This window comes from Chenopodium quinoa, unplaced genomic scaffold (assembly GCF_001683475.1).
Source record: "Chenopodium quinoa cultivar QQ74 unplaced genomic scaffold, ASM168347v1, whole genome shotgun sequence".
Classification (NCBI taxonomy): Eukaryota; Viridiplantae; Streptophyta; class Magnoliopsida; order Caryophyllales; family Amaranthaceae; genus Chenopodium; species Chenopodium quinoa.
This window is the reverse complement of record NW_018745272.1, coordinates 168,989-190,573: the sequence shown is the minus strand read 5'-3', so window position 1 is coordinate 190,573 and position 21,585 is coordinate 168,989. Positions and strand designations below refer to the sequence as shown.

General features: G+C 33.6%; 1 protein-coding gene and 1 pseudogene across 1 annotated transcript; both read left to right on the top strand.

Annotated features, from left to right (window-relative positions):
- Positions 1 to 4,271: 4,271 nt before the first annotated feature.
- Positions 4,272 to 8,162, top strand: LOC110711406 (probable beta-1,4-xylosyltransferase IRX9H). The gene is made up of 4 exons (XM_021889784.1): positions 4,272 to 4,615; positions 4,787 to 6,079; positions 7,299 to 7,539; positions 7,969 to 8,162. Exons 2-4 carry the CDS (start codon positions 5,133 to 5,135, stop codon positions 8,137 to 8,139), a joined length of 1,359 nt encoding a protein of 452 aa, XP_021745476.1. The 5' UTR covers positions 4,272 to 4,615; positions 4,787 to 5,132; the 3' UTR covers positions 8,140 to 8,162.
- A 4,070-nt stretch (positions 8,163 to 12,232) lies between these two features.
- LOC110711411 lies at positions 12,233 to 20,665 on the top strand (annotated as a pseudogene).
- Positions 20,666 to 21,585: the final 920 nt, after the last annotated feature.

Sequence of the window (21,585 nt, the reverse complement as noted above, 5' to 3'; positions counted from 1 at the left end):
TCCGTCCAATGTTGAATTAAAGGAAGAGTACTACTTTCCTTTTCACCTTGAAAATTTAGACGATGAAAATACATAATTTGCAAAGCCAACAAACAACCACTAACATTTTGAGCATTTTCATCATCCTTATACTTCTGAACAGCCTTCTTTAACTTTTTTAAAACATATGAACACCAATCAAAAGTTTTAATTTCATCAACTTTTTCAACGGCTTTCAGCAACTTCAATAAACAGTCCTATTAGTAGTAGGAGCTAAAAAGCTAGACATAGCTTGAAGAACAAAACACCTCTTAAATTCTTCCCCTCCATCAACCAAATCAACCATCCTAGACTCCAATTTTGACAAATGAAGAGGTTGCTTACCAGAAAGACCATAATCAGATCTCAATGCCTGAATGATACGTTTATCTACACTTTCATCTTCAGAATTTTTATTAAGTTCAGGAACACAAATATCACTCAAAGGCAAGCAAAACACATCGCATATATCATTTCTAGTAACAACAAATTCTTTACCAGTAACGATGGTAAACATGCAGCTACCAGCATTGAAGTTTTCAACAAGCCAAGGTAGCATTTGACGATTAAGAGTTTTCAATTTAAGATGTAATAAACCTCCAAAACCAATTTCTTCAACAGCCTGTTTTTGCTCAGGACTAAAGTTCTGCAGCAATATTTCCAATGAATAGGGTCTACATCTTGCAATGGTTCTTCTTTGCTCCCTAAATAGAAAAAAAAAAGAAAGAAAATGTAACTAAAACAATATAAAATAAAAACAAAATATAATTAAAAAAGTAATAAAAAAATATGTATACTTACATAACAGATTCAGAATCAGATTCAGAAAGCATTTCATAATCAGAATCTTCCACTGTATTAGCTTTCTTAGGTACAATTTTGGCCTTCTTAGGAACTATTTTGGCCTTTTCAGACTCTGGTTTGTCACTCTCAGGAATTTTCCCAGCCTTTTTAGATACTGCTTTGCTCTTCTCAGGAGCTATCTGGGTCTTTTTTGGTACTGGTTTAGGCTTAGCAGGCTCTTTAGGCTTTCCTTTTCCTTTTGTAGGCTTTTTATAACGATAACCACCTATTGAACCACCTGTATTTAATTATTAAAGTAATATAAATACAAATTCAGAAATTACTCATGGAAAAATATAGAATAATGTGCACAAATGACACTTTTAAATGCATAAAGTGACCCTTTTAACAGCACAAAGTAACCCTTTTAACAGCACAAAGTGACCCTTTTAACATCACAAAGTGACCCTTTTAACAGTATAAAGTGACCCTTTTAACAGCATAAAGTGGCCCTTTAACAGCATAAAGTGACCCTTTTATATGCAAAAAGTGACCCTTTTAACTGAAAAAGTTATTCATTTAACAACATACACTGACTCTTTTCACAGCATAAAGTGACCCTTTTAACATCACAAAGTGACCCTTTTAACATCACAAAGTGACCTTTTTAACAGCATAAAGTGACCCTTTTGTATGCATAAAGTGACCCTTTTATATGCAAAAAGTGACCCTTTTTTTGCAAAAAGTGACCCTCTTAACTGAAAAAGTTAATCATTTAACAACATATAGTGACTCTTTTAACAGCATAAAGTCACCCTTTTAACATCATAAAGTGAACATTGTCAAAACATATAAATGACACACATGTCTATTACTCAAACACAATGAGCAATGCATATATGCATGTTAATCAAACACAGATGCACAAACACAATGCGAATATGCCTATTATACACATAATCTAACTAAAACATAAAACCTAAACAAATAATCAGTTTAATTAGCATTCTCTAACTAAAACCTAACATACAAAATTTGAAGAATAATAAGAAAAATTTTGAATCAATTATATACAATGAACAATAAAATAAAGCAAAATTAAACATAATAACTTCATAATTCAAATTCAATTATCATAATTGCATAAAAAATCAACTGAAAACTATAAAAAAATAACATGCACTAGTAATTCGACATATATAAGCGAAATTTCAATTGAAAAATTTGAAAAAATGATGAAAAATTTAAGTAAACACACCTTCTTCAGCATCTACACCTTCTTTGTAATCTTCTTCTTCACCATTGCAGAATCAACAACGAAAATCGAAAACAAAATCAAAATCAAAAAACCTAAAAATCGAAGAATCAAAACAATTTAAACTAACAAAAATCTCAAAAAAATAAGTAAACGAACCTGAATTAAGCAAATAACAACTTCACCAGTGAAAAAGAAGAAAGAAAAAGCTCGAAAATCAACAATGGAGGACAGAGAAAACGCTCGAAATCGCCAGTTACTTGCTTTTTAGAGAGAGAAAAACGAAGAGAGAGAAAGCTATAGTGAATGAATGAAGAGAGAAAAGTTCTATTTCTTTCTTTATTTTGGCAATCATTAGGAAGCACGTGCCAAACCCACTAAATTGGCAGTTGATGCTTGTCCAAAAATTCCGCCATTCATTAAATTAATGAACACCGGTTTTTTTTTAAAAATTTGTGTTTGCTTAATTGTGTTCGAACTTGTTGAAATTGATCGGTTAGTTCTTCATGAAGGTTTTAATGAATTTGACGCCATGATTTGGTTGATGATCTGATTGGATTTTGGGGATGAACCCTAATATATATTAAGAAGGGTGGGGAATTTACAACCCATGATTTAGTTTTTAATTTCAATAATAATTAAATTAGTTAAATAATAAAATAAAAATAGAATTTTGAAACTTAAAATATTTAATTTTTGAAATTTAAAAATTATTTTTAATTATTTTAGGCATTTAAAATAATTCAAAAAGAAAAGATGACTTAAAAATTTCGACAAATAAGAATCTGCCATGTAATCTAAGTTATGGTTGTCGTTTTTCAAAAGACAACTGTAAAATTTTCAATCAAATCCAAATATTTATCGAGTACATATACGTACAATAATGTTCCAACAAAATCAATGCCATTCAAATTTCATTTTTCTTAGGTAGGTTTAAAATCCTTCAATGCTAGAGATTTGGAAACTATTTCATCTGAATTCAACAAAAGGAGAATAGTAAAGTTTTTTTTTTTTTTTTTTTTTTTTTTTTTTTTATTTATTTTTTTTTAAGAAAAGGAGAATAGTAAAGTATATATGACTAATATACCTCAAAAAAAAAAAAAAAAAAAAAAAAAAAAAATATATATATATATATTCTTATATTTCTTATATGTATATATATATGACTAATATAGTAATATTCTTTTATTCTTATACATGTCAATATCACAAGAGATATATATGAAATCATGGCATTGAAAAATAAACAACCTGCACATCTCTTCAAAAATGTGTTGACCATATTATGTCATCACACCCACAAACAAGTCTTTAATTCTTCATTCACAATCAACGGCTCAAATCCACCATATTCCAACCCATAGCTTTCCCATTTAACGGCAACTTTTGATCTATACCTTTATTTCTTGGATAATCACTAAAATAGTAAAATTATTATAGGATTAATCTCATTCTTAAAAGTCTTATCCTTCTTTTTCTTTTGTTTTCCCACTCGCTTTACAAAAGGATTTCCCATATAACTTCTCCCTCCGTCTCCAATTGTTTGCTTCACTTGCTTTTATTAGTTGTCCCTAAAAGATAACTCCATACTACTTTTAGCATGTTTTTCCACTTGAACTCTCTCTATCTCTCTACTCATTGATATTTGTGTCAACCCATGTGCACCATTTTTTGCCCAAGCCTTAATAAAGTGATTTTTTAGGTTTGAGGCAAATTGGAGACCGAGGGATTAATAGATATGCCACTTCTTTCAAAAAAAAAAAAAAAAAAAAAAAGATATGCCACTTAATAATAGTATAATTTTGACTTGTAATGTCTATGGTTACTTATAATATAACAAGACAAATGTAACAAATTTTTACATAATTACATTTCTTGATCAAAGACTCAGTAGAGAATGCGTATATAATGTAAAGTTCTAAATGTTGCAATGGCTTAACACAATAGAGGAACTATATAATATTCTCCCAAAATTTATCTCTTTCCGGTCACAGTACCATTGATTACCATTTGGGGTGGTATACTATCATTGGCTATTAAATTATTAATGTACAGTTTAGAAGAAAAGTATAAGTTTAAAATGAGATTACATTATTATGGACTAAAGTTGGTAAAATTTCACTTAAATTCATTTATGTAGTACTGTATCATTTATAATCGACTACCTGATGAGCCTTTAATTACAACTATAATACAGTCCAAAACCTAAAATTGAATTCCGATTATATCATTGCGCAAACCTATCTGGTGCTAAATAAAGAAAAAACCCAAAACGAATTTACTCTATTTTGGTTTGCTTCATTTACTCCCACAATACCTCGCTGGAAAATTGCACTGAAGATTCCCTGTGGGCATATGAACATGAATGTTATATTATTTCCCACTCTCTCTCTCCTCTTTACAGGGTAATAGAGATCTTCAACACTTTCACCTTTCCACTTCCAATCATTTCCCCTCCAAAATCATCCTCAAACCGCTTTGAATGAAGTAAAAACTAAGGGGTTACTCACTGCTCAATGTATTTTGGCGGAAAGCAGCTGATTTCAAGCACATTTTGTGGTAATTCTGATTCATGTTTCTGCTTTAATTTCATGCCCAAGTTGAAATCTTTGAATTTTCTGCTCATTTAAGATTCTGGGTGTTGCTTAATTTTTGGTGGGTTTTGATAGATATGAATTTCTGCTGATTTGGTTTTAGATTTTTCCTGTCTAATTTCGATCTATTGCTTAGTTTTTCATGTAATCTGAGTTAGATCTTCATGGTATGATATTGGATGAGTTGGGCAAATTTGAAGTGATAAATTGGAAATTTATGCTCCCAAAAGTTTGGAAATGGGGTTTGGGCATGGTTTATGCTGCTGTGGTTTCGAAAAGTATGCGAGAAGTTAGTGTTTGATGTAAATTGTAGATTGATTGCTGCATTGGGGTTGTAGTTTTACTGATATTGTTTGAAGAAGAAGTGTTGGAGTGAGAATCTGATTGTCTTCCTTTGAAAAATCAAGTGTTTCTAAAATTGGATTTTTAGGGATAAATACGAAGTATCTGCCTGTGTGTTGAGGGTGACTAGATTAGTTTAAATGGCTTCAATTAGAAGAACACTTTCTCCAGTTCCACGACCAGGTTCGAGATCAAATGGTGAAGCCTGCTCGGTGGCTTCTCCGTTATCCAAATCATCCTCAGCTGAGAAGAACCCTCTACAGCCTAGTGGATTATCGTATTCGTCTTATAACTCGTTGGAGTATGCGTTGTATAGGGTGCATAATTTTGTTCTTGGTTTGTTCTCACATAGATCATCGCGTTCCCTAGATAGATCGAAATCGAAAGGGCATGTATGGAGGAGGGCTATCCTGCATTTTTCAGTCTTCTTTTTGGTTGGTGTCTTCATTGGATTGACTCCTTTTGGTACATCGAATTTTCCGGGAAGAATTATGCCCCAGCACCAGACTCTCTTCTTTGACATGATCCCTTCTGCAGTTAGATATCATTCTGTAAGTGCAAGAAATGTTTCTTCTATAGATGAGACCCGACTGGAAAATCGTACATCCATAGGTGGGACACAGGATATTGAGAATGCTACCTCGCACGAGCAACATCAAGAGTCAAAAGTGCAGATGGAAAGGATGGCAAGTGAAACACTTACTGTTAAACCAGACATTGAGAATCCACCATTGGAAGTTCGCAAACTCTTGATAGTTGTCACCCCTACATATCCTCGGCCATTCCAAGCTTACTATCTGAATCGGTTGGCACAAACATTGAAACTTGTTCCACCACCTTTGGTATGGATTGTCATTGAGATGAATTCTCAATCTGCAGAAACAACTCAGATTTTGAGGAAGACCGGACTTATGTACAGACATCTGGTTTGCAATAAGAACATAACAGATGTGAGGGACAGATATGTTCACCAGAGAAATGTGGCTTTGGCACACATTGAAACACATCGCCTTGATGGAATTGTCTATTTTGCAGATGATGTCAATGTCTACTCTTTAGATCTTTTTGCAGAGTTGAGGCAGATAAGGTAATGCATGTTATGGTTGTTCAATTTCTTAAATCCATTTAAGAGTATCTGTTTCTTTCTGGACTTTTTTTTATATTTGTTACTTAATTTTGAGTTTGTTTAATGTAGGCAAAAGTACTTATGGCCATTATACTTTCACTCTTTTTTTTTTTTCAGTTTTCTCTTGATTTTCCATGGAAATTCTCATTTTTAGATCTTGGTCAGATCAAGTAGAATGTTTACTGCTTCATTATAAAATCATTATCATCCTTAGCTCCCTCCTTTTTCTTTGTTTATTATATACTATGTTTGTTTGTATCCTGGGTCATGCAGCTTTAATAAGTTTACAAAGGGGAAACAACTGACTTGTCTTGCAACAGAAATTGTTTATCACATCCTATTTTAGTTGATGCACCTGCCCTTGGAGGTCAAAACTGCTATAAATTACTTCATATAAGTATATTTTTAGGAAATTGAAAAAGGATATATAAGTTTTTCTTTTGGCTGACACCCCATGCAGGAGCCACTAAGTTGATGTCTACCATCTCAACATGTATTCATCTTCATGTTAAGTCTATATGTATTGTTGGGTCATACCGTGATCAGTTTCTTTGAGTATGAGCACAATAAGTTATTGTTTGCTACTGGTGGTTTCACAATATAAGAGCTATTACACTACCTAACTTGCTAAGCGTTTTTAACCGCACTGGAAAGATAGATATAGTTATTTATTATTTTTTCTCATAATAAACTAGTTTTAGTTGGTTGACCACTTGACCCTATGACGTGCTTCCATGTGGATCCAAGTAATTGGGTTTTTGTGAGAATTTCGATGTTTATTTGGAGGTATAGGATTCAACTCTGCATTTTTTCCTCTTGAGAAGCGCATAAGAATGGGTATATTGGGCTTTTGAACTTTTACCCTTCTGGGTATATATGAATGTCTGTCTTCTGGCAGTGGCCTAGTAATTTACTTAATAAGCAATGGTTATAGCTTTTTGGAGAATCCTCTTGGAAAGCATTTCTCTGTCAATTAGATTTATGCCAACTAGCTCTATGGTGGAAGAGGTTCGCTTTATTTTTTTGCCAAATCCCTTTGTAGTTGATCCCACATTAACAAGGTGTTCTTTAAGACAGAATAGGAGTGTTGTAGGTGGTACATTTTAATATCTATAACTTGTTAGTCTCTATCTATTGCCTTTCCTCTAATGCTTTCTGGTTCCCTTGCATATGATTCCAGGAGATTTGGGACTTGGAAATTGGCCAAACTTTCAGTGATTCGTGGTGCAACTTTTCATGATGGTCCTGTATGTAATGGGAGTCAAATTATTGGTTGGAAGACTGATGAAATGACTCGAAGATTTCATGCTGATAGTTCTGGATTTGCTTTCAATAGTACCATACTATGGGATCCAAAGAGATGGCATCGTCCTATCCTTGAGCCTATACGGCAGCTTGACACAGTGGAAGAGAAATTCCAAGTTGGTTTCTTAAATTTTTTGTGCAATCTTGTCTTGGCAAAGTGTGCAATTTCTATCCTTCTAGCTGGAAGAATTAGGTTCTCAAATTTGTGCAGTTTTGTGCTTGCAAGAATACTTAACATTGATCTCAATAATTATGGTATTCCATTTTCATTAATCCATGTCTCTGCTCAAATGGGATTATCTTTGAAAAGAAAACTATTACAGAAATGTGGTTCATGTATCTCTTACTTCTCAGTTCTCACTATATTTGGTTTTAAATGAGCGTCTTATGGAAACAAAACTCAAGATTATTTTTTTGCCAGTTATATTGGTGTATGACAGATGCATTTGGCATTTTGTGTGCTTTCTTCATCTTGAACTCTCTAGAGAAATTCGTTCTATCACATGTGGAGGGCTAATGCATTTTCCATTTACTATGCCTTACAGGTGAGCACATTTATTGAGCAAGTTGTCGAAGATGAAAGCCAAATGGAAGGGTTGCTAGGGAATTGCTTGAGCATCATGGTATGGCGCCTTCCACTTGAATCATTTTCCTCATCTTACCCTCACCAGTGGGTCATAAGCAGGAATGTGGAGAAGCAATTAACAACTAAATAGTCTGATTGATCTAAAGTGAGAAGGTATCTGAAATCCTCTGTTTCTCAATTTATTTTTTAAAATAGTTTAACAATGAGCTAAAAAAAACATTGGCTTTCTGAATGCGTTATTGTCTTGTTGACTTAAGTAACTATGCCATACTCGTATATTTCATTTAGATAGGCAATGTTTTAGCTACTCGGGCTTTACCTGAAACCTCGATGACAACAGAGAGATTTCTTGTTTGTAAATGCAAGGAAATTTCTCCAAAATTAGCATGAACCACCATCATGGTATCTCTAACCTTCTAAAATTCTCACCTTACAATCATAATAACCATATGATCCCTAAGGATTTCAGCTCCTATGCTTAGTTGCTCAACCCTGACCAAGGCCATGAGTGACTATTCTTCCAGAATGCCTGAAAATGCCAACTTCCTAATCATGTGAAACCTTATTATTATGAGTTTATGACAGTTGAAGTGATGTCTTTATGGACTAGTTGTTTGGAGAAATAGTTATTTGAGATACTAATATACAGTAGTTCATATACATGTCTTCCCCTCTCTCATAGAATTTTTTCTCCCTATCCATTTTAGTGTATATATTTTTTTGTAATAACAATTTACCACTTTATGCTTCACCCTCAACTATAATTCTAAATAGGTAATAATTGAAAAATCGAAAATTTGTGAATTCTGTGGCATCTTAAGCATGTGTTCAATGTGTTGGGCACAATCCCCCTTCTAAGTAGCTGTAAAGCTAGTGATGCTCTGATGATTTGATTTCTATCTAATTTCCTTTTATACTGATTATCTTGTTCATTTGAAATGCAGAAAGAAAAGTAGCTATAAGCATATAACAACTGCACAATCTACCTTTGGCAGCAGAATCATGGATTCTTTTGCTTTGATCATGAAATCAAGACACCAACTGAAGGTTATACTAAGATTAACGCCCCCACAAGAAGAGGGAGTGTATCTAGGATTTTCAAATTTTCCCCGTAAGGTTAGGCATTGTTTTTGTACAGATCTTCAGTTATGCTCTGCCCTTCGAGTTGGCTGACTTACCTTATATTGATTTTTGCCTTTGCAAAGATGCAAAAGTGCGTTGAAATTTTAATGCTAGGATGGTAAAATTGTTCAAACTAGAGCGAGTGATCGAGGGAGTTGATGCCCATTTTTGCATTTATTCTTTGCTAGTCTCAGGCTCGTGAAAAACTGTAATTCATGTTGTTGGTTGTGAGGAAGTTCATTGACACATCTCTGTGCCTACAAGCTTTATGCTTATCAGTTGTATCATTCATATATACCGTAGATATGATACCGTAGATATGAAATTATTCTGTAATTTCTTGAAATTCTTTGTTCCTTTTTGTAGTGTTTGAGAATAAACAGCAAACTTGGAAGTCGGTATAATAATGTGTAAGCTTATTATATGTATGGTCCACTTGTTCCTTTCTATAAAGCAAAATGAAGAGAATAGCAAGCAATGTAAAAGTTCAGAAGAGTCAGATTTGGTTATGTTTAACTTGTTAATATTGCAATCAAACTAATCTCATCAGTCATTCAGTCAGGTTGGTCATAATTTGGGCTGCCAGGGTACAGCTTGGTTCTCTATTGTGTCTAATCATTTTTCAATTACTTTTCTCGCTTTGTTTTGCCTTTCCGACAGAAAAACTGTGTTCAAAACTCCAAATTTTGGGCGGATTCTAATCGAGCTTTTGGATCTGGTAAAATATTGTCGAAAATGTTATTAGAGTCATTAATTAATCGACAAAGGATGATTAGTGATGAATTGCAGGTAAGAATAACTTCACACCTGCAATTCCTTTATGCTCATCCTAGTAAAAAAAAAAAAAAAAAAAAAAAAACATCCAAAAGATGGTGATGGGGCCAGATTATTTGAAATGGTATGAGTGCATTTCACTCCATCTTTCTTCTTTGCTTCATAAATTGAAGTATCACACCTCTCTTCTGTTTCCTTCTTTCCTCCATAGCTCTGAATTCTTGCCCATGATCGATCTCATCCTCCTCGCATTCCTCTATGGTACCTTCTTTTCTTGTATTATTCTTCTAGCTGTCTTTGCCATCGTACTTTGCCTCTTACTCGCGTTTCTAATTTCTCTCTTCTTGCTCGCCCTTGTAGACGTTTATGAAACCTTCTTGCTGTTATCCTCCTATTTCGAAACACTAATAGCTGATTTCATGTTGGGCGTAATTTTGGCACTTTATACTGCACTACATCATGCAGTTTGTGTTGCTTTGTCCTTCAAGCCATGGGTTCAACGCGTATTTCTTCGGCGTAAATTGGTTCGTCACAAAGGCTGCCATTCATTCTGATGCACATTGCTTTGTATGTTCAGTACTCGTCTCTAGATTTATTGATGATCGATGGGCGACTTTGCACATTTTTGGTGGTGACAATGACCCCCATTTTATACAGAAAGGTTATTTTTGGATTTTTTTTTTATGATGGTTACAACTTCATTTTAACCATTTTTGCAATAAATATTTTTACCCTATTGATAGTAAGTATGCTAATCAATACATTGAGTTCAAGGTCACAATTCTTGTATTTTAGTGGATGATCAACTAACTTAGTTGATTGAAGTTTTGAGGGGTGGTACTCAATACCTGAGATTAAATCTCGTCTACATCATTTGCCATTGTGGCTCTCTCTAAAAAAAAAACATTCTTATAGCCATTATAAAACTTTCTTTGAATAAAAAATGATTGATTTCTGAATTTGATTTACCTCTAATAATTGCTTTCATTGTATTACACATACATTGTATTTGTAAATATATTGATCATTAATGAATAATAATTGAAGGAATTGATTGAAGATAAATTTGTCCCTTATTGATTTTAAATTGTTAATTCATAATTGAACGTTGCAAAAAGTTGCTAGTATAATTACTTGCTGGATTGAACCCTTAAATCAAACTTTTTATGAGACATGTAAAATCCTTTGTTTCTTTTTGTTTGTCTGGTGGGAATGTTATTACCTTTTTAATTTATTATGATTTGGTGCCATTGGTGGAATTAATAAGAGACAAGATTGGGATGTAGGGATGTGATATTGTCATATTGAACTACTTACATTTTATAAAAAGTGATATCCTCATTTTATATCATTTTATATCCTTGTAGTCATTTACACACTCAAAAGTGAAAAAACAAAAAGAAAAATGGTGCTACGAAAGGGAAGGAGGGAATATGAAGCACATTGATCTTTTTACTCCGCATTTTCTATTTTTCTTTATCGTTGACAAAGAAATGCTTGCTTTATGGCTAATCATCTCACTTAAGGATAACTTTTTTTATCATAAATTAAAGCATGTATGTCAAAGAGAGGGTGTAACTACTTACATCAACTTGTTGTGGCTTATGGCTTATAGATAGATGCACAATGAGCTTATTGTGAACTCAATCCATGTAAAACATTTTAAAAGTCAAATTTGATTCTAATCTTTCTCCACCTATTACTTCCATTTATAAATTTATAAAGATAATTTCTTTTGTTAAAATTCAATTAAATTGGTTATGGCCCATAATCTTGATCAAATTGAAATTTGAGAAAGATCTATATCCAATAATGTCTTGAGCAATTCTAGACCTTGAAACAATCCAATCTTGAATCGATCTGATCATAGTTAGGAAAAAAAATGATGTCTAAATCAGTTGGTCAAATGGACTCAAATCTTTACATTGTGAAACTAATCAATAACATACCTAAAATACTAGACTTGAATCTTCTATTGGAAATCACATAATTCGATATTACACTAACCAAAATTGAGAAAATACAAGTTAACCTTGATATCAAGTGGTGTTAAAACGGTAAATAAATCAATATTTTTTTATTACCTATGGACCTCACAATTGATATATTTACGAAAATGCCACGATGATCGGATATTTTGTTGATTTATTTACACTTTTATCATTTGAGAAGAACAATTGATAAAGCGGGAATTCGAGCTTTCTCACCAAAAATTGGCGTAACTTGCTACTGAAAATGATATAGTCTTACTCGAGGTCTCGAGTAAGAAGTACGTAATTAGAAATTACTCTGTACATAACTAATCTACTCCGTACTATGCATAAATTGTCCCAAATACAATCCGAAACAGGCCATTGGTCTCTAGTGAATCCGTTGGCCTCTAATCAGGCCATTCACTCCTCCCTCGTTACAAAAATTGCCTACTCCATCGAAATTGGACAATTCATTAACAACATTTTTCCTGCACTCAGTTCCTCCACATAATTCACCCTAAACTTGGCTGCATATTTGACACAATTTCACTCTTTACATTTCATTTTATACACTTTTCTTCTCTCAAATACTATTGCCATGAATTAATTTATTTCAAGTATCATAAAAAAAATAAAGAATGAGTTTTTCAGCAACTGATCTTTCTTTTGGACTATCATCATCTTCAATCACTTTACAATCAATCAAACCCCACAAAATTTCAAACCCATTTGACAATTTCCCCCTTTCCAATTTTCAACTACCCTCAAATTTAAGGCTTCAATTTACTAGTAAAAGGAGTTTAATCCTTCATTCTTCAATGGCTGAAAGTGGGGTTACTCCAGAATCTTCTGTAATGGCGGAGGAGAGAGAAAATGTCGCCATTACTCCAGTTTATGTTCCTACTCCCCAAATCGTGAGGTTCGGCCTCCTCATAGTGGGTAATTTTCTTCATTTTTTTTTTGTTTTGGGCTTGAATTTCAATGTGCATGCGTTTGATTTGAAATGTTAGCGTGAGAATTTAATTTGATTAATTCAGTTTTCTTTTGGTCTATATAATCCATGTTTATGTGCTTTGCAGTTGACTAATGCCATTATATATTGTAAAAATGGAGAAGGTATTGTGTATAACTGAGTGTATTTAGTCGATTCGAATCATATAAGTGTCACTCCGTTGTAAAAATTGACTTTTATGTGATTTGGGATGATGGAGTTTGTTGTATATGATAGAGTATATAAACCGATCTTGCTGATGGTTGAAGCCCAAGATCGGTTTATATACTCTGTCAGTGTACAATACACTGGAAATCAATTGATTGAACCTTTTAAACCCAATGTGCTAAAAAAGGAAAATACCTGAAAAATAGTTTGAAAAAGGGAACTTTGAACATAATTTTTATACCCCACTAACCAAAGTTATGTGACCCAATTTGACTTAAGTATTAGCTAGTCTAACTTTGACTTTCCTGTAGGAGTGGCTAAATAGTGGTGTCTGTGCACATTTTTCTTGAGTTCAAACAAAATATTATAGAAATTTATTTACAATTGGGCGAATTCTGTAATATTCACTTGTACTGCCTCTTTGGATATCCTGAAATCATTAATGACTAATGAGATGGCTCATTCAATAATGTCTTATTGGGATATAGTTTCAATTAGAGTAGAATTGGCTTTTCGATGACATTGTATCGTTGATCCATCTTGATCAAGAGTAATTATGTGAACACCTAGTGGGAATAAAAACGTGTTAGTGAAGCATTGTCGATGTTGTTGATAGGTGATAATTATCCGTGATATGTGCTAAGCCTTGTCCAAAGAAATAGCTATTATGTTTTCACCTTTTAATGTTTACCACCAAAAAGCATTATATTTCACATACTATACCTTTCTGAAAACTTAGGATAGCTCCCATCTTGTTTAGAAGATTGAATTTATCAATCTATTCGAGCCTGTGGCGTGCTTTCTTAACTTCAAATCAATATTGCGTGTGTTGTTTGCTGTTGAGAGTCTTGAGACTGCACATTTGTAAAATGTAATTTTTTATGCTTAAGTTCCTTAGTGTCCTTTGTATTTGAGTGACAGCCGAATTTTGAATGATGTCTATTCTGTTTTCTACTTTGGAAGGTATCATTTCGATGGAAGCCCTAGGCAATTTTTTGAGGGCTGGTATTTCAAGGTTTCTATTCCAGAAAAGAGGCAAAGCTTCTGCTTCATGTATTCTGTTGAGAATCCTGCATTCCGCAAGAAATTGACCCCTGTAGAAGCAGCAAAATATGGTAGTCGATTTACTGGAGTTGGAGCTCAGATTCTTGGTGCTGATGACAAGTACATCTGCCAGTTTTCGGAAGAATCACAAAAATTCTGGGGAGGTAAGTTACTGGATGATGCCATTTTATACATGTGTCTTTTGCAATCTCATTAGATGAGCTTATAGATTGGTGAGGTTAGTGAATTTACATATGTTTTTAAGTGTCTAGTGCTGCCTTTTTCTTTGAATGTTTATCTATTATCCTTGAGTTATTTTATTTTAAATTTTTATTCTTCAATCCTTGGAAAAAAATGGAAAATGAAAAAGACTTGTATGTTGCTGTAAGAAAGGCCCTTTGGCTTTCTTTGTGAGCCTTGTACTTGCACATCTTTTTTCTAAGTTAGGCCTATGATATTGTTAGCCTAATATCATAGCACACAGTAAGTTCCAGTATTGTTGTGGTGCTCATGTAGCTTGCTACTAAAATTGCAAAAACGTTAAGCCATTATTTTTCTATCTAGCACAGTAGTGTTTAAAGTCTTTGTACCCCAGCACTAAATTGACTCTTTTGTTACATATAGACAGGCATGAGCTAATGTTGGGACATACATTCAAATCTAGTGGAAGCTCACAGCCTCTCACCAAAGAGGTTCCTCCAGAGGTGCCATATACTTCAACTATATTTTGTATTTATATGATTATATCTGTGCATTTTTTATAAATCTTAGAAAGTAAGCTACTTGTTTTGACATTTGTTTAATTTTGTATTAGTATATTTTTTCTGAAGTGACCTTTTATATGATTGTTACATTTTTCTAGTAGCATTGAGCATCGAACATCTACGGTTAAATTGGCTTCAAAAAATGTAAATGTTTAAGGTATATTGTTTAGGAAAGGTGAGCCATTTGGGTGTCTAGTAGTTTCCTTTGACCCTTAGAACCTTAACATATGTTAATTCATAGAGAGCATACGTGAATTTTGTTCTCCATCTGTTGTCATGGCTGAAGTTTCATATATAAAAACTATTTGTTGATGATGCCAATTTGTGAATGATACGAGATCTATGTTAGGATTCAGCATATGGTCAATAACTACAACTGAAACAAACATATAGTCAATGATATTTGTTTTGCCCGTGTGTAGTAGCTTTGTAAATGAAGCATACTAATTCATTGCCTCCTGTTTACTGTCCTTGTCTAAGAGCTTATGTTGTTTACTGTATTATGGAGTGTTGAGATCAGGCCTTATTTCAATTTATGATTGAACCAAGTAGTCATGAAGTTAAAACAAGATAAAAGGCAAGATATTATGTGAGGGAAAACCCCTCAATGTGAGGTTCAAGATATTCCTACCAGCAAAGGAGACCCCATCATGTGATGATCAATGAGGAATTATGAGGTGAACATCATGAATTCTCACAATGGACACTCTTGGGGCATATATACAACTGTCAAGCTCTTAGATGAGCTACTCTCTAACCCTTTTGTTGATCTTTCTGTACGAGGACACTTCAAAATCTTTCTGATGTACATGTACCCCTTCTGTTTTGCATAGTCTTCATATAGCAAAGAAAACAATGGGAAGTACTGACTGGTTTGTGGAAGAATTGTATTTTGTGTAATAATTCTCGTCTAATGATTTCTTTTTAAATCCTGTAGGTGAATAGTGGTGTTTACCTATATGAAGATTCTATATGGATTATGGTTTTTTCAGTTTTCACAATTGTTAATAGAAGACTTTTAGGACCATTGTTGCTGATATTTTTGACGGTAACCTTTGATAGGAATTCAATAGGAGTGTGTCTGAGGGTTTCCAAGTGACCCCACTTTGGCATCAAGGGTTCATCCGTGACGATGGCAGGTGAAACCCTTTCCCATTTCTCAGTATTGTCCCTCCCTCCCTTTAGGAGGCTCTTTTTTCATGTAATTGTTATTTTATGTTCCTGAATTTTTTGTTTTTTTATTTTTTTATCTTTGTTTTACATGTGTTACTATATGACTTAGAGCTAATTTGCTCTGACTTTTCTTCTCAAGACTTACAAACCTCAAAAAATTACAATAGCTGATTTTGATTCTTATAGGTGTTCAGGATTGCTTGTTTCCTTCTAATATGCATTTTTTTATTTTATTTTGGGATTACTCTTGCATCATTGATGTTTCTGCTTACTTAAAGTATGTGTAATATTAGGGTTTTTATAGCAAGTCACCTACTGCAGTTTGACTCTCCTCTTTTATCAAACACCCTTCTCCAGTTTCAATGGGCAAATACTGTAAACATGGAAGGAATTATTAGTTACATTATGGGTCTTCTGTTTGGACTCTTTGAAGCTCTTACTCTGAGCATCTTTCTTTGGCTTAATATTTCCGTCATTAATAGCTTGCTTTTACGGGAGCTTTTTAACTTTATTTTAAATCAAATATGCACTTTTAATTTCTGTGCAATTTAGTGTTCTTGGACTTGGTATTATACTTTTTGTTGCCTCACATTACGCATCATGTCTTTTGTTGACAGGTCAGACTATGTTGAAACAGTGAAAACAGCTCGCTGGGAGTATAGTACTCGTCCTGTATATGGCTGGGGCAATGTCAGTTCAAAACAAAAATCCACTGCAGGTTGGCTTGCTGCTTTTCCTGTTTTTGAACCTCATTGGCAAGTATGCATGGCAGGGGGACTGTCAACAGGTACTTCTATGTTCTCAATAGATCTCTGGCTTAATGAGTGTTTCATTGTTACTTGTGTAGTTGAAAGGCATGAAATGTTGCCTATATAAAATGTGTCAGTAAGGGTTTCTTTGATAGGCTTGAGATGTATTATGGTGAGAAATTGTATTACTCCGTATATTTTTTTCTTCCTTTTGTTACTATGTTGCTACCTTCATACTAGTTTTGATTCTCTTTTTGTACTCTTTAATGAATCAAGATTATTCTGCATACTGTGCTCATTAGAGATTCATTGCAAAAGCATGAAACAAATTTCAATATGATGTTATTAAGAGTATTAATAAGAAAACATGAGATGCTATACTCACTAGACTATCAGTAGTCTTATTATGTCTCAATTGTACATTTGAAGTTGAAACATATTCACATGCTTTCAAAACTTGTCTGATTGCTGTGAGCATGGCAGTTCTTTACCTTATGCACTTAAACATAATAATTAGAGCTGAAGTATCTTGCTGGGGGTTTATTCTGTTGTATTTACACCTGATCATGATCTTCATTTCAGGATGGATTGAGTGGGATGGTGAAAGATTTGAGTTTGAAAATGCTCCTTCATATTCGGAAAAGAACTGGGGTGCAGGTTTCCCCAAAAAATGGTTTTGGGTAAATGCAATACTCCCCATTTCTGATTTGTGTACTTATTTTACTGTTGTAAGCTCTTAGACACATATTCAAGAAGAAACATTGTTGAATGAACACCTCAAAATTGGAAATTTTGTGCGTGAAACACTGAGTTGGCTGCATTTCCTGGGTGCTAAATATGATAGTTATGCAGTTCTTGGCCTCTTGGGAGAATTGGCAATGCTAAGTTAATTCTTCTACATTCCAAGGATGAATAGACTCTTTGCCAACAATTTCTATTCCAAAATTTGAGTTTACATATTGCCTTGACTTTAAAAAACTCTCACACAAGATTTAAGGACTTAAGGTCAATATAGCATTTTGATAAACAAGATCTTCTGCTTGAAAAATTCCTTTTTTTTTTTTCCTTATAAAAACAGATGGGATTATCTTTCTTATAAATTCCAAGTTCTTCAAGAAGGCAACAATTTTTGAAGTAAATTTGATTTTGCAAATGTTATCTTCGCCTATATGCTGTTTACTAAATGATTTTGCCTTTGTGTGGGCATATGTGCCTATCTTCTGCTTCTCATTTTAATTTGCCTCTTTCTCTGAATTATTTATAAAATTGATGAATATTGGTTTATTAGTTGAGCCATATGACTTGTCAACTTGGCTTGGGTAGGCGGTTGAAGATATCCACCATTTCATGAACTATGAATTTATGAATAGATGCATTAGGTTTTTTTTTTTTTTTTTTTTTTATATTTTTTTTTATGATTTAGTATTATAGGAATTTCTAAACTTTTGTTGTTGCCTTGTCCTCGCTGCTCAAGGTGCTTCCTGGATTTGAGGCTTTTTCTACCTGAGCAACAGTGTCTAGTGACTAGCTACTGGAGGAGTGGAGTCTCAATGCAGAATGTTGTGTTTTTGTCTAATCTGTGGACAATACTAAATATGTTCACTTCCTTTTCCAGGTCCAGTGTAATGTCTTTGAGGGTGCTAAAGGAGAAGTTGCTTTGACTTCTGCAGGAGGGTTGAGAGAGCTTCCTGGTGGAAGAATTGAGAATGCGGCTTTGGTATGCTTTTCCAATTATATCTTCTGTAATCTCTACTCTTCATTTCTCTCTTTGAAGTCATTTTTTATGCCTCCATGTTAGGGTTTCTTAGTTGATTGATATGCAATTAATTGATCAGTGCACCTGTATGGATAGTGTACCTGAGCCCTAGTTTAGCAATAGTGTCTGAATATGCTGCTGAGCCTACTTTACGGAGCTTGTGTATTTATTTATCACAAAAATTGAAAGTTGATTGGCTATTTCACCATCTCTTGAAATTTAGTGTTGAAATTCAAAGACACTTGTTGACATAGTTTTATGCGCTTCCTGCTGTCCGTTTTTGCCTTAAACTGGTTAACAAATGAACACTGGAATAACCTAGCAATTAAGGCATTAGTAAGTGGGAGATAAAAACAGTGCACCATTTTAGAAGGTTAAGTAGCTAGATGGAATAGATGAAAATGATGGATACACATTAACACTAAATAAAAAACTGCGTTTAATGAACGTTAGATCGCAAAAAATAATAATTCCGTCTTTGTTCCCTGGAAAAACATATCTTTTGAGGAAACTGCACCAGATTGGGCTCTCAAAAGCTCATGTGACCGGAGGTGAATAATTTATTGTTTCGACAGGGGGTGAAGTGGGGGGTGTTGCTAAGATATATTGTGGTAATTTTGTTCTGTGGATTATGTTGCAAAACAACTTCATAAATTAAGAATTTGCTAATACCTCAAGAGTCTTTTACAGGTTGGAGTGCACCATGCTGGAATTTTCTATGAATTCGTACCATGGAGTGGGTTTGTTGAGTGGGAGATTGCACCATGGGGCTACTGGAAGATTTCGGCTGATAATGGATCATACCTGGTAAGGACACCAGCATATTAGAAATAAAAATACCTATTCTGATATGTTTTGCCAGAATTGATATATTTATATATTCTTTTGAGGAAAGTTTTGATTATATAATAATACTCGAGTTGAACCAAGAACAAACAAACTTATTAAAGATGAGTTCCTTTCTAACGCAAATTCCACACAAAAAGAAAAAAAAAAAATAGTAAAATCTCTTTTATTTTTGGGAAATCACCTATTTATATTTTTCCTCACCACGTGTAGGTGGAATTAGAGGCGAGAACAGAGGATCCAGGAACACCCTTGCGTGCTCCTACCCCAGAAAATGGCCTTACTGTTGCATGCAAAGACACTTGTTTTGGTCAACTGAAATTGCAACTGTGGGAACGAAGATCTGATGGTAGCAAGGGAAAGGTTCTCATTTTTCTTGCACTTTAGTTTGCTCATTTTCTCAATATTGTTTTGATCATCAGTACGTACCTAGGCTGGCTAGTTTCTTATTTGAGTAGAATTATTACTTATAAGTTATAACCATAAAATATCCTTATATGAGAGTAAGGCCATGCTCTATTTGACTAATTTGTTTAAAAAAAAATTAACATTACTGAACCAATTTTTACTTGCTAAAACTAAGTTTTGCTGATTAAACCTATCTTATTGCTGATTAAAATTGTTTATTATTGATCAAATTATTTGACATTGATTCTATTGGAATTTTATTTGTGTGCTGAAAGTGATCAAGGTCATCACAAAACAACTGAAATATTTGTTCTACTGATTGATGATAATGTAACATGGCTTCATTTCCCCCTTCCCCCTTTCCCCTCCCCTTCCGAAGAATGCTTTGGGGATGAAGAATGGGAGCCATGGGGCTATTAATGTTACTCTTTTTTGGGGGTTAAGGGCTTTTGTTGTGAAATTCTGATATGCCAAAATGGTTAATTGTTCAAGGTTATCTTGGAGGTTACCAGTATCATGGCGGCTGTGGAGGTAGGTGGCGGACCATGGTTTGAGGCATGGAAAGGAAGAACAACCACCCCGGAGATCCTAAGCGCTGCTCTAAGGGTTCCAATAGATATGGAGTCAGTTTTTGGTTGGGTTCCGTTTTTGAAACCTCCTGGCCTTTGAAGCCACAGGACATTAGTTCTGTGTAGTGCAGTGGCTGATCTATACAATGTTTCGAGAATTAGTGTATGATTTCCGACTTTCTGTATAGGTACAAGTACAAGGTAACTCCTTTTTAATTATTCTTCAAATTTTAAACTCTATAATAAATAAATAAATAAAGGCGAGATTGAGATTTGAAAGGTGGTTTTAGAGAAGTAAATAAAAGGCGATATCAATGTACTCCCTTTGTTCTCGAAAGCGTATTAGTAGCAGTATTTCCAAACCAATGTTAATATTTTTGGAAAACATCTTGCATTAATTTTCATCCACTGTCATGTTATTTTCAAAATCATGTGGTTTTTATTCATTGCCATGTAATGTTATTTTCTATGCTTCGTCATCCTATATATTTCTGGAATTCAGGAGCACATGTGTAAAATGTGTAACAAAGTGTACCCTAAAAATTGCGGATGAATAAGGGTTTGCTACAGTACAAATGTTCATTTCAACCCATTTAATTGCGGATGATTATGGGTTTGCTCGAAATGTTCATTTTCGACTCATTTATTGTTCTTTAACTAGTTTTATGACACACATACAAGTTTTGTGACACACATACATTGATACATCTAGGCGTTATATCAATAGAAGAATAGGGAGAAAATTAGTAAAACGTGAGAAAATGTTGATGATATGAACATTTATTAAAAAGATCTGAATAATTGCAAATTTTGAACATTTAGTAAAGAAATTCGAACGTCGCAAATTTTGAACATTTAGTAAAAATATATGAACAATCGCAATGTACCATACCTATACTTTTGAACATTTAGTAAAAAAATCTGAATAATCGCAAATTTTGAACATGTAGTATATTAAATACAACACTATATAATAAACATCAATTTTTTGAAAGAAGCTTGTCTAACTCGTAATAATTCAATAGTTTTGTAATATAAACTGAACATTTACTGCATATAAAATGAACATTTCATTATAAAGTATGAACATATAAAATTGGATGTTTATGTTCATTTTTTGTGACATGTTCATTTTTTGTTAAGTGTCCAAATTTTTTTTACTAAGTGTTCAAATTTAATTTACCTTTATGCACTATTTTCTTGTTTTTCTTCCATGTCGGTTCGTCAATTTGCAGAGGA

Bases quoted from the DNA above. Each gene is read 5' to 3' on its own strand.
- LOC110711406 (XM_021889784.1), top strand. From the start codon at position 5,133: ATGGCTTCAATTAGAAGAACACTTTCTCCAGTTCCACGACCAGGTTCG. The intron at 6,080-7,298 runs GTAATGCATGTT...ATATGATTCCAG, and splicing joins GCAGAGTTGAGGCAGATAAG to GAGATTTGGGACTTGGAAAT. The intron at 7,540-7,968 runs GTTGGTTTCTTA...TATGCCTTACAG, and splicing joins CAGTGGAAGAGAAATTCCAA to GTGAGCACATTTATTGAGCA.